Raw genomic sequence first — 14,738 nt, forward strand, 5'->3', positions numbered from 1 at the left:
TGAAACCTTGCTACCAAATAGTCACTAATGAAGCATTTCCAAACCAATGGAATTTCTTCTTTATTTTAACCAGTAGAACATTTCCTGAAGGTTTGTTACATTCTTTATGAATCACTTGTGTATAAATATATATATATATATTTAATATTACATGAATTATATATAAACCACACCACCAAAACAGAGTAATTAGGTAAGTTAAACTTACCATTAACTGAGATATTATATTAATTCTGTTAATTTTTTTTTAATAAAATAATATTAATAATAGGAATGTTAACAACACAAGGAATAAATACACTTTAATCATCGATTACCAGGAACAATACAAATGATAAGATGAGAAACGTGCATAATATATTTATTTACAATTAATTTTTTTATTAAATGACTTTTAATGTAATGTGTTTCATATTTAGACAGACTTCTAGTATTACTATTGCCTAAATCAATTTCAGTCTTAATAATCTATTTATTTTTCATTTGTTACTATTTATTCATATAATATTACAAATTGTATTTATTGAATTTTTTTTTCAAAATGAACTTAATTTTTATTATTTAATATATTATTACTTGTTTTTCCATAAATTAATTTTTTTCAATTCATTATTATTTTATAATCTATTATACAAAGTTGATTATATAAAGGTTTTTGTTGATAGTTAAATAAACATTCACAATATATATATATATATATTAACAATAATAAAATATAATGAGAGAATACCTGTCAAGACTTGTCAAAGTGCTGACAACACCAGATTTTGAATCAATACCAAACATAGCCTGAGATCGAGAATCCAATAAAGAAACCATATTATATGTTAAAACACCACCATCTGGATCTCTAGCAGTAACTGAGCAAACGGAAACACCAGCTGGCTGTTCTTCAGTGACAGATGCGATGTAAAGTGCTCTCTCAAATGTCGGTAATCTTTTCTGAGTATCTCTACGTACTCTAGAGGAATCATTATCGCCTTTACGGTAAGAAAAATACACCTAATAAAAAAACACAAAAACTATCAGAATTTTAAACAAATACTTATGCTCAATATAAAAAATTATTAAATTCTGAACAATTTCTCCTGCCCATCTGTAATGATTAGGAGCTACTGCAAAGACTTTATAGTTCCGGAAGGTTGATACTAAGCCATACTGCATGAAATTCAATAGAAGAGTAGAGAAATACATTCAAAGTCCAGTTTGTATGATTTTTCATTTTATATTCATCTATTAAAGTATTAATAACACTAGTAAAAAAAACAACACAATATCAAGTTCATTAACCAAATAAATTCTCCAATAAACATAAAAAATTATCATTTTCAGCATCAACCCTAAAGATTTTCCATTATTTTTACCATAAAAAAAACTTTAGAATAATCACCATAAACACCAACAGATTAATAAAATAATACTCACCAATGAAGAGATATCTCTTTAATGTTATAAAATGTTAAGCAATAAAACAGAAAGGGTATTATATGGGGTAATTGATAAATCCACATAAATTTGAGGTGGTGCTCACAGCTGTTAAGATCAATCTTACACATCTTTTACACATCTTTACTAAAAGCACGCATCAAGTTTCAGCCAAATACATTCATAATTCTTAAGTTAGAAATTGTTGAGTCAGTTAAGTATTGTTGATTCATGAAAAATGGTCAAAATAGAATTTCATGCGGTGCTTAAACATTACATCTTTTGAAAACTAAAACCATACTGGAAACTAAACTAAAACTGAAACAATTGATAAAACTTGGATTTATTACTATCGATGTGAAACCGAGGAAAAGTCAAAATTGTATGTTGCAGTAGGGGAACCCATTACAAAAAATGCAAAAACCATTCCTTCAGCAGAAAAGGTAATGGCTTTTATTTGTTCATGACATATTCTTCAGACTCTGGAGATGGGTAAAACAGTAAGTTAGCATTATGATGACTCTATGCGGCATCATCTAACTGATGAATAAAAAAAAAACAGCAACATTTGATGGAAAAGAAGGTTCTTTTCACACAAAAAATACATCAGTTTACTGTTCTGCCATTGCGAAAGCAAAATTGTTTAAATTACGCTATGAAATTCTTCCACGTCCCTCCTAATTGTCAGACTTATCACCTGTGGATTATTGTTTCTAAATATGAAGAAGCGGCTTGCTGGAAAAAAATTTACACAATATAATAAAGTTATCACCAAACATTTGCCAGTTTTGAAGACTTGGTTAGTATAGCTTATCCGACTGTTTAAAATTAGATGGGATCAAAAGCTTGAGCATCGACAGATTAAATGTATAAACTTGAAGTATTACACTGAGAAATAAAAGATATTTTTCCCAAAAAATTGTTCTTTATTTTAACAAGGACTTTATCAAAATACCCCAGTATTTTAAAATTATTTTAAAAAATAATAAATTAAATTAGTTATTAAAAATACACAAAATCATTTTAAATTTACCTTAATGTTATGATTGGAAGGCGATACAATAGGTTGTGATTTAAAATTACTACAATCATATTCCACAGTAACAACAATTCTCCAAGGTGGTTCCGTTTGTATACACGTGTCAATAGTTGTAACAAGATCACCGCCATTCATTTCAACTTTAAATCTAGCATCATCAGCATCAAGATAACGTACATGACATTTTTCAGATATTGATAATGGTAATAAAGCCAGACCAACGTTAGTAATCAACTGACTACGACGAAGACAAATTTCTTTAGGCGGAATAGGTAATGCTCCTAGTTCAAAACTAAAACAAACAAAAAATATCAATTAAAATAAATATGCAATAGCCTAAAAATTTGAAAAATTCACAAAAGAAAATTGTCTTTTACTATGGATTAGAAAAAAAAGGAATGTCAAATACAAAGTCTGTTTTTGGCAATCATTCCTTCAAAAATTACTTCTAAAAATACATACATCTGTAAAACTTTTGGAAAGTATTGTATGTTTTTATTTACATCTTATAATGTTGTTTTAAAATGAGGTAGTTTGGGTTATCATACTCTTGCTTAGATTTGTGTCTGTATGCAGATTTCCTTGCTTGTGGTTGTTGTTTACTTGGTATATTCATTCAAAAGATATGAATGTTCATATTCAATTGATATGAATTCAATTAAAAAACAATGTACAAGGAAACAGAATAGGAATTTTTTGACTTCTTAGACTACAATTCAATCGTTATTGTATGACATAGTAATTCAGCTGACTGAATTACTATGTTTGCATTTAACTATGACAAACTGATTTCTAGTTGTTTTGATGAGAAAAATACTATTGAAAATTTTATATGAATATGATAATGACGTCGTCATTTGGAATAAAATTTTATGGTGATGCAGTAAAAGTGTATCACTTTAAAAAAAACTCACAGTGCTCGATCAGACATATAGTTCTTTAACAGTTGATTTTACTTTTCAATAATTGTGAAATTCATTTATTTGTGAAGTTATGATTGTATGCCAGAATTGTCTTGTAAATATGAATTAGAAACTGATACCATACCATCGTTAATTGGTATGTTTCTATCAGTCTTTTGGGAAACCCAATCAGGGAAGCTGGGATAACATTAGAAATTGATTATTCTGTTTAGAACAATCAAGAATGTATTTGCCCGAATAGTGGATATGCAATGGAATTGTAAATTGAATAAAGAAGATTTTCCTAGTCGCTGTACCGTATCATTCCTCTGAAATTTTACTGCTGTGATTAGAATATGCGACCAGGTTTTACTGCTCTCACAGATTTGTGAAAGGTATATAATGCGGTTGGTGATGACAAAACATTTAACCACTTAACTATTAACTGTAAGCTGAACTTTACTGATTCGGAAACCCAAGTGCATACACAATATATAGTATATGGCAATCTATGAAATTGGGAAAGAAGAAAATGAATGGGACTCTTTGGTAAATGCTCAAAAATTATTTGAATGAATTATGCGAGTGAATTTATGTTTCAGAGTTCAAAATCACAGCTTAGATGGAACTGATGAGATATTAAGGAACATTTCACAGTTCACGACTTCAAAATAAGGTATGGATGGTAAAACACTAGGAGAGCGACAACTCAAAATTTAACTTAAAAAAATGTGACTTGTGTTTTTATCTTTATAAATTTAATATTTAAACATTTTTAAAAATAAAAAGATTTTCTACAAAAGCATACCTTGTAATTTATTTAATTAGTTATGAAATTCATAAAAAGTTTCTTTAATAATTACTTTTTTCAGACAAATTCAAACACCACTGGTCTAAGTATTAAAAAATAATAAAATTATATCAAACATTATCTTCTACTTCCTCCTCTATGAAGTCATGCATCAAAAATCTTAACTAGAATTCTATACAGAAGAATTGAGAAAGAGTGGAAGAAGTGTTAGGAGAAGACCAATTTGGTTTCAGGAAAAGTATAGGGACAAGGGAAGCAATTTTAGGCCTCAGATTAATAGTACAAGGAAGATTAAAGAAAAACAAACCAACATACTTGGCGTTTATAGACCTAGAAAAGGCATTCGATAACGTTGACTGGAATAAAATGTTCAGCATCTTAAAAAAATTAGGGTTCAAATACAGAGATAGAAGAACAATTGCTAACATGTACAGGAACCAAACAGCAACAATAACAATTGAAGAACATAAGAAAGAAGCCCTAATAAGAAAGGGAGTCCGACAAGGATGTTCCCTATCGCCGTTACTTTTTAATCTTTACATGGAACTAGCAGTTAATGATGTTAAAGAACAATTTAGATTCGGAGTAACAGTACAAGGTGAAAAGATAAAGATGCTACGATTTGCTGATGATATAGTAATTCTAGCCGAGAGTAAAAAGGACTTAGAAGAAACAATGAACGGCATAGATGAAGTTCTACGCAAAAACTATCGCATGAAAATAAACAAGAACAAAACAAAAGTAATGAAATGTAGTAGAAATAACAAAGATGGACCGCTGAATGTGAAAATAGGAGGAGAAAAGATTATGGAGGTAGAAGAATTTTGTTATTTGGGAAGTAAAATTACTAAAGATGGACGAAGCAGGAGCGATATAAAATGCCGAATAGCACAAGCTAAACGAGCCTTCAGTAAGAAATATAATTTGTTTACATCAAAAATGAATTTAAATGTCAGGAAAAGATTTTTGAAAGTATATGTTTGGAGTGTCGCTTTATATGGAAGTGAAACTTGGACAATCGGAGTATCTGAGAAGAAAAGATTAGAAGCTTTTGAAATGTAGTGCTATAGGAGAATGTTAAAAATCAGATGGGTGGATAAAGTGACAAATGAAGAGGTATTGCGGCAAATAGATGAAGAAAGAAGCATTTGGAAAAATATAGTTAAAAGAAGAGACAGACTTATAGGCCACATACTAAGGCATCCTGGAATAGTCGCTTTAATATTGGAAGGACAGGTAGAAGGAAAAAATTGTGTAGGCAGGCCATGTTTGGAATATGTAAAACAAATTGTTAGGGGTGTAGGATGTAGAGAGTATACTGAAATGAAACGACTAGCACTAGATAGGGAATCTTGGAGAGCTGCATCAAACCAGTCAAATGACTGAAGACAAAAAAAAATCTTCTACTTACTTCATTGATTTCTATTAACATTTTTATTTCTACTAAACAAAGTAAATTATCATTACAATTAAAATAATACAAATTATCTATTTTATTTCTATTTATAAATTCAAATCAAATTACTGTAAGAAAGCAAGGCCATTATGCTTCACATTTTAACTTCTCAAGTGATTAACATATGTATGAAAATCTCTTGATTACAACTAACTGTATTTTCATGAAATTAAACAATAAGAAAACCCTTTTGCCAAAAAAAAAAAGTTGTCATGACTTCTTGGATAAAACATTCACCAACACTTAATCAATTTAATGCGAAGTACTGTTCCAATCCACAATATTTTTTCTCTATGTTTTATCATTACCCATTAACAATTTCATTAAAAAAAATTTAGAAACCCACCGACACAAGAAGAGATCGGAATAAACAAATCTGAAAATTTTGAAAAGATGAATCCACAGTTATCATGAACTGTAAATCAATTTTCTTTATCAATTTATAACAACTGGAAATGTACTTCTTTTTTTATCATGGACAATGGTCCACCTACTTCTAGTACCAAACTATTACCTCATACAACACACTTACACTCTCTTCAAAACAAAAACTTGGCCAAGTTAATGGATTTCAACAGCTTTGCTGTTTCTGACAAACAGGAACCGTATTATTGAGCATATTTCAGATCTAATGGAATATTCAACTGCAAAACTTTTTAAAAGTTGTTAATAATGTTTTTTTTTTTTTTTTAAATAAAACCAAATTTAAATGTTACCTTATCCTTATTTATATTTAATAATTTGTAATCTGCTAAAAAAAAGTATTCACTTCTTTAAAAAAAAATTCATCTCTACTAAACCAACTCGACTCTGATTTTATGTAACTCAATGCAATAATTCAATTTACAACAAACCCCCTTATTATAATTTTACTGCCATTTTTAATAAATTACCAAAACATTTTAAGATCTTCCCACCAATGTACTGAAATAATACAATCAAAAGACTTTCTTTTACAGAAGCAATATTACTTTGTCAATGGAATTTTAAATAAAAAACTTTTTAATTTCGAAATCCTTGAATTTTCTGCAAACTATTCAACAAGAACATAAATACGTGATCAAACAACTACTAAAAAGAATTACTTTATTCATGAATTTATGTTAACATTATTTCATAAGTTTGTATTTTAATTAATTAATACTGACTTAATCGCATTTTATCTTATTAATTGTGTATTCTATAATGCTGCTCTGATCAGGGTTTTACCGTGGGTTTCTCTTGGTCAATCCAGGCAAATTTTGTGGCTGTTCCTTTTTTTATACATATGGAGGAGCAAATATACCCGTTTCTGACATAATCTGAATAATTTATCATTATATATTGATCAGAAGTTAGAGATTTATTTAGCAATAGCAACACAAATTTCTTCCTATTATTATACATACTTCATCCTGCTATATTGCTAAACAAAGATGTCATACCTTTGTACTCACCATACATCTCCTCATGTATAAAACATAAGTTACTTTCTGGATACTTCTTGTATCAGCCAAAATAATGTTAAAACAAAAGGAATGTCAGGAAAGCAAATATCATTTAGGCATACCTCCTAAGCAGGATGAATCAAATTACACTGTATCTGCTGAGTAATGAGTTTATCTAATAACTGCCACATCATAAATTCCAAAATAATGAAACGAAGGGGGTAATAAGAAACTACTAAAAATAATGAAATCTTAAAAAAATACAACACATATGTAAACAAAACAAAATAAAAATGATCTTAAATAAGAAAAGCTGAACATTACTTTGGTGCAGGCACTGAAAAAGATGCAACTGTTTCAGTTCGCCATTTTTTCGCTTCCGATAATTTAATCTGATTTCTTCTTGGTAAACCATCTAAAAAAAAAAAATGTATATACATACATATAAATTAAAAAGTTATTAAAGGGCATAAGTATACATCACATATGATATTTAATTTAGACTATTACTGAATAAAAACGTTTTTGCCCCTTGAAAATGTCTCAGGTAGATGTAACATTGCTGATCGTATGGAGAGAATTCTGATTAATGAAAATGATAGTATTCTGTTGCCCACGGAGTTAAATTTCTGATTGTTTTATTGAATGGCAAGTTCTCATGGAATGATCAAATTGCTTTCATTTGATAAAATTAAAACATACTTTTTTCGAAGCACAATAATAAAATACTAAGCTTGTCTTCATTATTAAATATTTATTAACCCTGCAATCCTTTTTAAATTATTATATCAACTTTTGGGGCTCCCTAAAAGTCAAAAAGATTTAAGATGCAAAAATGGGTTGTCAGATTTTTATCTGACACCTATAAGTATAAATTGTTAGACTTATATCTACAAAATTAAATATAATAACTTACCCTTGCATTAATATTTTGAAAATTCAATCTTTGCAAAAAAAAAAATAGTCACTTATTTTTAAAAAATAACAATATTCACCCCTACCAAACCACAAAATGAAACTGTTTTCATATAACTCAATACAACAATTTAGCTTACAAGAAAAGGCATTATTATGCTTCTGTTGCCACTTTTAATAGATAACCATTTCAAAAATTTTCTCACCAATTTATTTAAAATACAATTAAAAACACTTTTTTACAGAAACATTACTGTCAATGAATTTTATAAGTGATAGCAATTAAAAAATTAAATAAAAACCCAGAATTAACCATATATCTGTTATACATGGTAACATTAGCACCCTATGTTGCTAGAGATCATAATTTCTTCACAAGCCCTTCAATTTCTTTTTTACAAAAACTGTTTGAAGAAAGAACTTGTATTTTAAACTTCTGAACAATAACTAACGCAACTACACAAATATGTACAATTTAACTTAATTTCTAATTGATGTAATTTTAATTTTTTTAATTAATTAATCCTGTCATGAGTAACTAGAAAGATGCTATAAACAGCCATAAGTTGTATATGAAGACACATATACATAAATATACAAATTACTAATGCAATTATACAAATATGTATGATACACATTCAAATACACACAGCTTCCAAACTACAACACAACAGAGTTTGAGACTGCAACAACTTAAATTAATCCAATATTTGTCTGTAAACAACATTTCTTGTGTCTTTCCTTCTTGTTCCAAAATGAAATACTGTTCAAAATATTCTAGATTGTTCAAAAGTACTACAAATGTCCAAAATGTAATTGTATTCAAAAATATTCTAGAATATTCCAAAACGTTCACAAAGTTTATATATTAAAGTTGTAACTCCTCACCACTGCCATAACGGCTGCAGTTGCGCTAGGGCTGTCTAACACCCAGTATTTCTGCTCAGTTAGTAAGTAATAACTGTCCCAAATTTGGTTAAAATCAGTACTGTGGTTTACGAGGAGATGTGGAACAAATATAAATATACACAAAAAAAATTTATTTATACTAAGATAAATATGTGCTCAAATAACTTTCATTATTGTCTTCAGAACTATGAATTATTTTTTAGTTATTTTATTGTTGCATTTTCATGCAGTATTTATAAACAATAATTATAGTGGACTTTAATCACACCTATATCTTACTTTATAATTAAATGTGTGTGTATTTTGTGATGCTGTTCTGATCAAGGTCTTACCAGAGTTTCCCTTGATCCATTAAAAAAAATTTTGAGGCAATTTTTTTTATCTGTGAATTAGCATATCTATCAATTCCTTAAATGATCAATATAATGTATTATCTTATACTGATTAGAATAAGATTTTTTTATTTAGGACATTTTCATAAAGGTTATAACTTCAATTAACGCAAAGTCAACTGATTTCTTTAATTATTAAACCGCAAAAAAAATTTTATTTGCATCAATAAGAAAAATCGTTGACTGCAAAACTACCCTGGAGCAGACATTGATTTTGACCATAATTTAGTGATAATGAAATGTAAACTGGGGTTTAAAAACCTGAAGAAAAGCTGTCAGATGAATCAGTGGAATTTAGAGAAGCTTGAGGAAGAGGCGGTAAAGAAGATTTTTGAGGAAGACATCGCAAGAGGTCTGAGTAAAAAAGATAAGGTAGAAAATGTAGAAGAAGAATGGGAGAATGTTAAAAAGGAAATTCTTAAATCAGCAGAAACGAACTTAGGCAGAACAAAGAGAACTGGTAGAAAACCTTGGGTTTCAGACGATATATTGTAGATGATGGATGAACGTAGAAAATATAAGAATGCTAGTGATGAAGAAAGTAAAAGGAACTATCGACAATTACGAAATACCATAAGCAGGAAGTGCAAACTAGCGAAAGAGGAGTGGATTTAAGAAAAGTGTTCAGAAGTGGAAAGAGAAATGAACATTGGTAAAATAGACGGAGCATACACGAAAGTTAAGGAAAATTTTGGGGTACATAAATTAAAAACCAATAATGTCTTAAGCAAAGATGGTTCACCAATTTATAATACAAAAGGTAAAGTCGATAGGTGAGTGGAATATATTGAAGAGTTATACAGAGGAAATGAATTAGAAAATGGTGTTAAAGAGGAAGAAGAGGAAGTTGAGGAGGATGAAATGAGAGAAACAATACTGAGATCTGAATTTAAAAGAGCATTAAAAGATTTAAATGGCAGAAAGGCTCCTGGAATAGACAGAATACCTGTAGAATTACTGCACAGTGCAGGTCAGGAAGCGATTGATAGATTATACAAACTGGTGTGTAATATTTATGAAAAAGAGGAAGTTCCGTCAGACTTCAAAAAAAGTGTTATAGTCATGATACCAAAGAAAGCAGGAGCAGATAAATGTGAAGAATACAGAACAACTAGTTTAACTAGTCATGCATCAAAAATCTTAACTAGAATTCTATACAGAAGATTTGAGAGGAGAGTGGAAGAAGTGTTAGGAGAAGATCAGTTTGGTTTCAGGAAAAGTATAGGGACAAGGGAAGCAATTTTAGGCCTCAGATTAATAGTAGAAGGAAGATTAAAGAAAAACAAACCAACATACTTGGCGTTTATAGACCTAGAAAAGGCATTCAATAACATAGACTGGAATAAAATGTTCAGCATTTTAAAAAAATTAGGGTTCAGATACAGAGAATTACTAAAGATGGACGCAGCAGGAGCGATATAAAATGTCGAATAGCACAAGCGAAACGAGCCTTCAGTAAGAAATATAATTTGTTTACATCAAAAATTAATTTAAATATTGAAAGTATATATTTGGAGCACTGCTTTATATGAAAGTGAAAGTTGGACGATTGGAGTACCTGAGAAGAAAAGATTAGAAGCTTTTGAAATGCTACAGGAGAATGTTAAAAATCAGATGGGTGGATAAAGTGACAAATGATGAAGTGTTGCGGCAAAGAGATGAAGAAAGAAGCATTTGGAAAAATATAGCTAAAAGAAGTGACAGACTTATAGGCCACATATTAAGGCATCCTGGAATATTGGCTTTAATATTGGATGGACAGGTAGAAGGAAAAAATTGTGCAGGCAGGCAACGTCTGGAATACGTAAAACAAATTTTTAGGGATGTAGGGGGTATACCAAAATGAAACGACTAGCACTAGATAGGGAATCTTGGACAGCTGCATCAAACCAGTCAAATGACTGAAGACAAAAAAAAAATCCATTAGTTTGAACATGCATTTAAATTTTAATGACCTAAAGATAGAGTAAGCAGAAACTGAACTTTCTTGATATTATTCAACCAGGTGTTTCATAAGATTCTTAAAAAAAATTTCAAACACATTAGTAACTATAATACAGGGGGCCATTAAAATAGAAATAATTGCTGTTACCGATAATTGTAAGTGAAATGGTGACAAGAACTTTAATTCAAGTGGTAAAGATAACAATTTTGAAAATTAGTACAAAAAATTGGATTGTATGGTAAAGAGTTCAAAAAAACGCAAATTGATTCAACTGTAATTAGAAATCTGACTTTGGTTTTGAAAAGAAAATAAGAATAATTCAACTCTTTTATAAATCTTTTTTTTTCACTTCCTTTAACTTTAAATTAAAAATAAATTACAAAAATATTTATTAAATAGGCACTAATACTAAAAGGTTTTTACTAGAAAGAATACACACTCGACAAGAATATTGATCTACATAAGCACATTTATAACATAGTAAAAATATGTAAAAGAATCTTTTTACAAAGCAGATAACCTAAACAACATACATTCTCTAAATAAAAATTATCAAACTACTGAACACATAAACAAAGAAATAAGATAAATAAAACAATTATGTATTTATTCTATGTTCAATTCAATAACCATAGACTGTAGACCTGACACACGTTACTCCTAAAAATAAGAGGCAAGTTGCAAGTAAAACAAACATAAAATGCCAAGACTTACTAGTGATGGTGAGGAGAGAAGTAACAACCCAAACATAAATGCATATTAGCATGCCAAACCTATTGAAAGCACAGGTGACATTCAGCCTAACAAGTGACACTTTACTCTTTTCACCACATGAATTGGCAGTATATTAAACATCATTACTCTCAGTGAAAACAACGGCTGATTGATCCTTCAATTGATAACCTTATTATTTTGTTTAAACTGTAGTCTTTGGAGTGCCTAATTTAAGGTTACAAGTTCATATATAGTACCCAGGTTCTTAAACAAATTTTTTTTTAACTTAATTGATATAGGTCACAAAAATACAAGCATGACTTTTCTTATCAAAATCCACCTAACAATTCAGTTAATTCTAATTATATTTATTACATATTACTATAAATAAAAATCAACTCATGATGTTCATCACGAGTTGATTTTAACATAAAACGTAAGTTCTTATGTTTTATGTTAAAAATTGTCATTATCATGTAATGTAACACTGTATTACACAGTCAGCAAAGCCACCTTAGCTTAAATAGTAATGTAGCAATAGAATAAAATAGATTTACTCACCTTGAATATAGCAGCCTTGTATAAGTATTCGTACAGGAAATGATATGTACTCTAAAGTACCATTAGATATACTGTCAACATACACAGTAAAAAGACTTGGATATTTAATATTATCACACTGTAATTTTTGGACCAACTTCACAATACCTGTATTATGATTTACAGTAACTAACTTTTTTACAATCGATGCACTTTTATTTACATTTAATGAATAAAATCTAGGGGACTTATCAATATGTACAGTTCCAGCGTTAAAAATAACACTACCAGATTCATATTCCTCAGATAATACAATTAAATAAGATCTGCATTGTGTAACTAATATTAAAATATTTACAAATAAATAGAAGTTTATCATTGAGCACATTTTAAATCACATTGATAAAAACTAAATCATCGGGCAACGGTTTTTTTATGAAAATATCTGCGACTATATTGGAAAACATCAATGTCCATCGGCAAAGCTAGATAAGGTGTCATGTCTCGAGGACTTGCTCACAAGAAAAACTGAATGAAATTATTTAAATATATCATTATGTCCTCATTAAGCGTAAAATATAATCGTTGATATTTATTCTGAGGTGCATAATTCTTCATAAATATGAAATACAAAACAATGTAATCAAATTTAAAACCACTTGTCATAACCTTAGTCAAATTTGTTTGTAAACATAATGCTCCAACCTGTTTCATTTATACTTTAATTCTCACTTATATATGCATTTAAAATATATATACTAAGGTCGCACCAATAATTATTACACACGGACTAAAAATATTAAGTATCAATTCGCTAATACAATAGCCAGTAACTTCAAACTTTAAAAATATACTGTGTTGAGATAAAAGGAGGACGAAGAACCGCTAGCATACAGAAGTATCGATCACTCCGCCATTTTGGAAGTCCTTCAACTCCAGCACGTACTCTGTATCACATCTCTCTCTGTACAAAGCCCTTTTTCCCCCACTATGTTTTTAATAAGACATTTAACTACCTGCGTGCCAATCCAGATACAATTCTGTTATAAAATATTATAATGATTAAAGAATTCTAGTACGTGAATCACTTAATCGTCCTCTAACAAAACAAATTTCCGTCAATATCGCCAAATAAATACAAAAAAAAAAAATTAATAATAATCATCACAGTTACAGAAAGATTAAATGTTGAATTCCTTGCCTGCGGCGAAACTAGATTATATCGTCGTGAGAATTTTAATAGATCAACAACCTCTAACTGAAAGGACTTTTTTCTATGCCTAATTATAACCCGATGCATAAAATAGATTCCACGAGCTTCCATAAAACAAAAACCAAGTTAGTGTTTTATATATCATGATGAATAAACAAACAAGAAATTCCACTTTACTTGAATCTTAGGTTTATTAAAAACATAATAAAAAACCTTTCCTTTCTTTATTAACCTATAAAGTTAATTTAAAAATAAAGTACTAGATTTTTATAAAAAAAATTATTTTGTTTAAATAATCCTGTACAAAATATTCATATTGTAAAGAATATTTTCAACATAAAAAACCTATAACCAATAAAAAGTTCATAGAATGTAAAGTGAATAAAAACGAAATGGCACTAAGGAATGTAACTTAAAACTATTAAATCTAACAATGCACGTGTTAATGTATTTAAATGATACATTAAATAAAAATATACGCAAGTGAAATTTACGAATTACTTTTTTAAAAATTTTTAATCGCCTTTATTCAGAGACAGATTACATTTTCCATTGTGCGGGTTTTCATTTATCCGACTCTCGACGGTTCACCATTAGCCAAGGGATTTTGACGGTTCTGAGTTGAAACAAATAAAAAACAGAAACTCAAACCTAGAAATTTTAGTCTCTATAAATTTCAACCGCTGGAACAGAGTAAGTGTTAATGTCATTTCATACTAAACATACTTGAAAATTATGTATGGAGCTCCTGTTTGTTATATTCAATCGGTAAGGAGATTTTTAAATGAAAATGTCGAAGTGTAGTAGTAGGAGCTCCGAAATTAAGTGGTCGCCTAGAAATTTAAACTTCCATAAACCTATGACAAGTCTTTATTAAGGCGTAATCAAAGAAAAAATCTCCCATTAGCAACTAAGGTATTTGATGAGCTGAAAAATAGAGTCAGAGACTGTTTTTACAACTTTAATCCTTCAATATGGAAAAGAATATATAAATTTACAAATTAATAAAACCCTATTAATAAGCAAAAATTTATACTTATTTTTTAAATT

The 14,738-nt window shown here is 29.1% G+C and overlaps 1 protein-coding gene across 1 annotated transcript in view; it reads right to left on the bottom strand.

Annotated features, from left to right (window-relative positions):
• stan (Protocadherin-like wing polarity protein stan) overlaps window positions 1-13,390 on the bottom strand; it is a 155,420-nt gene extending 142,030 nt beyond the window's left edge. The window contains exons 1-4 of the mRNA XM_075380015.1: window positions 12,497-13,390; window positions 7,385-7,475; window positions 2,459-2,756; window positions 731-1,002 (exon numbers count right to left, since the gene is read on the bottom strand). Coding sequence (XP_075236130.1) covers window positions 731-1,002; window positions 2,459-2,756; window positions 7,385-7,475; window positions 12,497-12,863 — 1,028 coding nt within the window. The 5' untranslated portion in view covers window positions 12,864-13,390. The remainder of the gene's footprint in view (window positions 1-730; window positions 1,003-2,458; window positions 2,757-7,384; window positions 7,476-12,496) is intronic.
• Between the last annotated feature and the right edge of the window lie 1,348 nt (window positions 13,391-14,738).

Source organism: Lycorma delicatula, chromosome 12, assembly GCF_047948215.1.
Source record: "Lycorma delicatula isolate Av1 chromosome 12, ASM4794821v1, whole genome shotgun sequence".
NCBI lineage: Eukaryota > Metazoa > Arthropoda > Insecta > Hemiptera > Fulgoridae > Lycorma > Lycorma delicatula.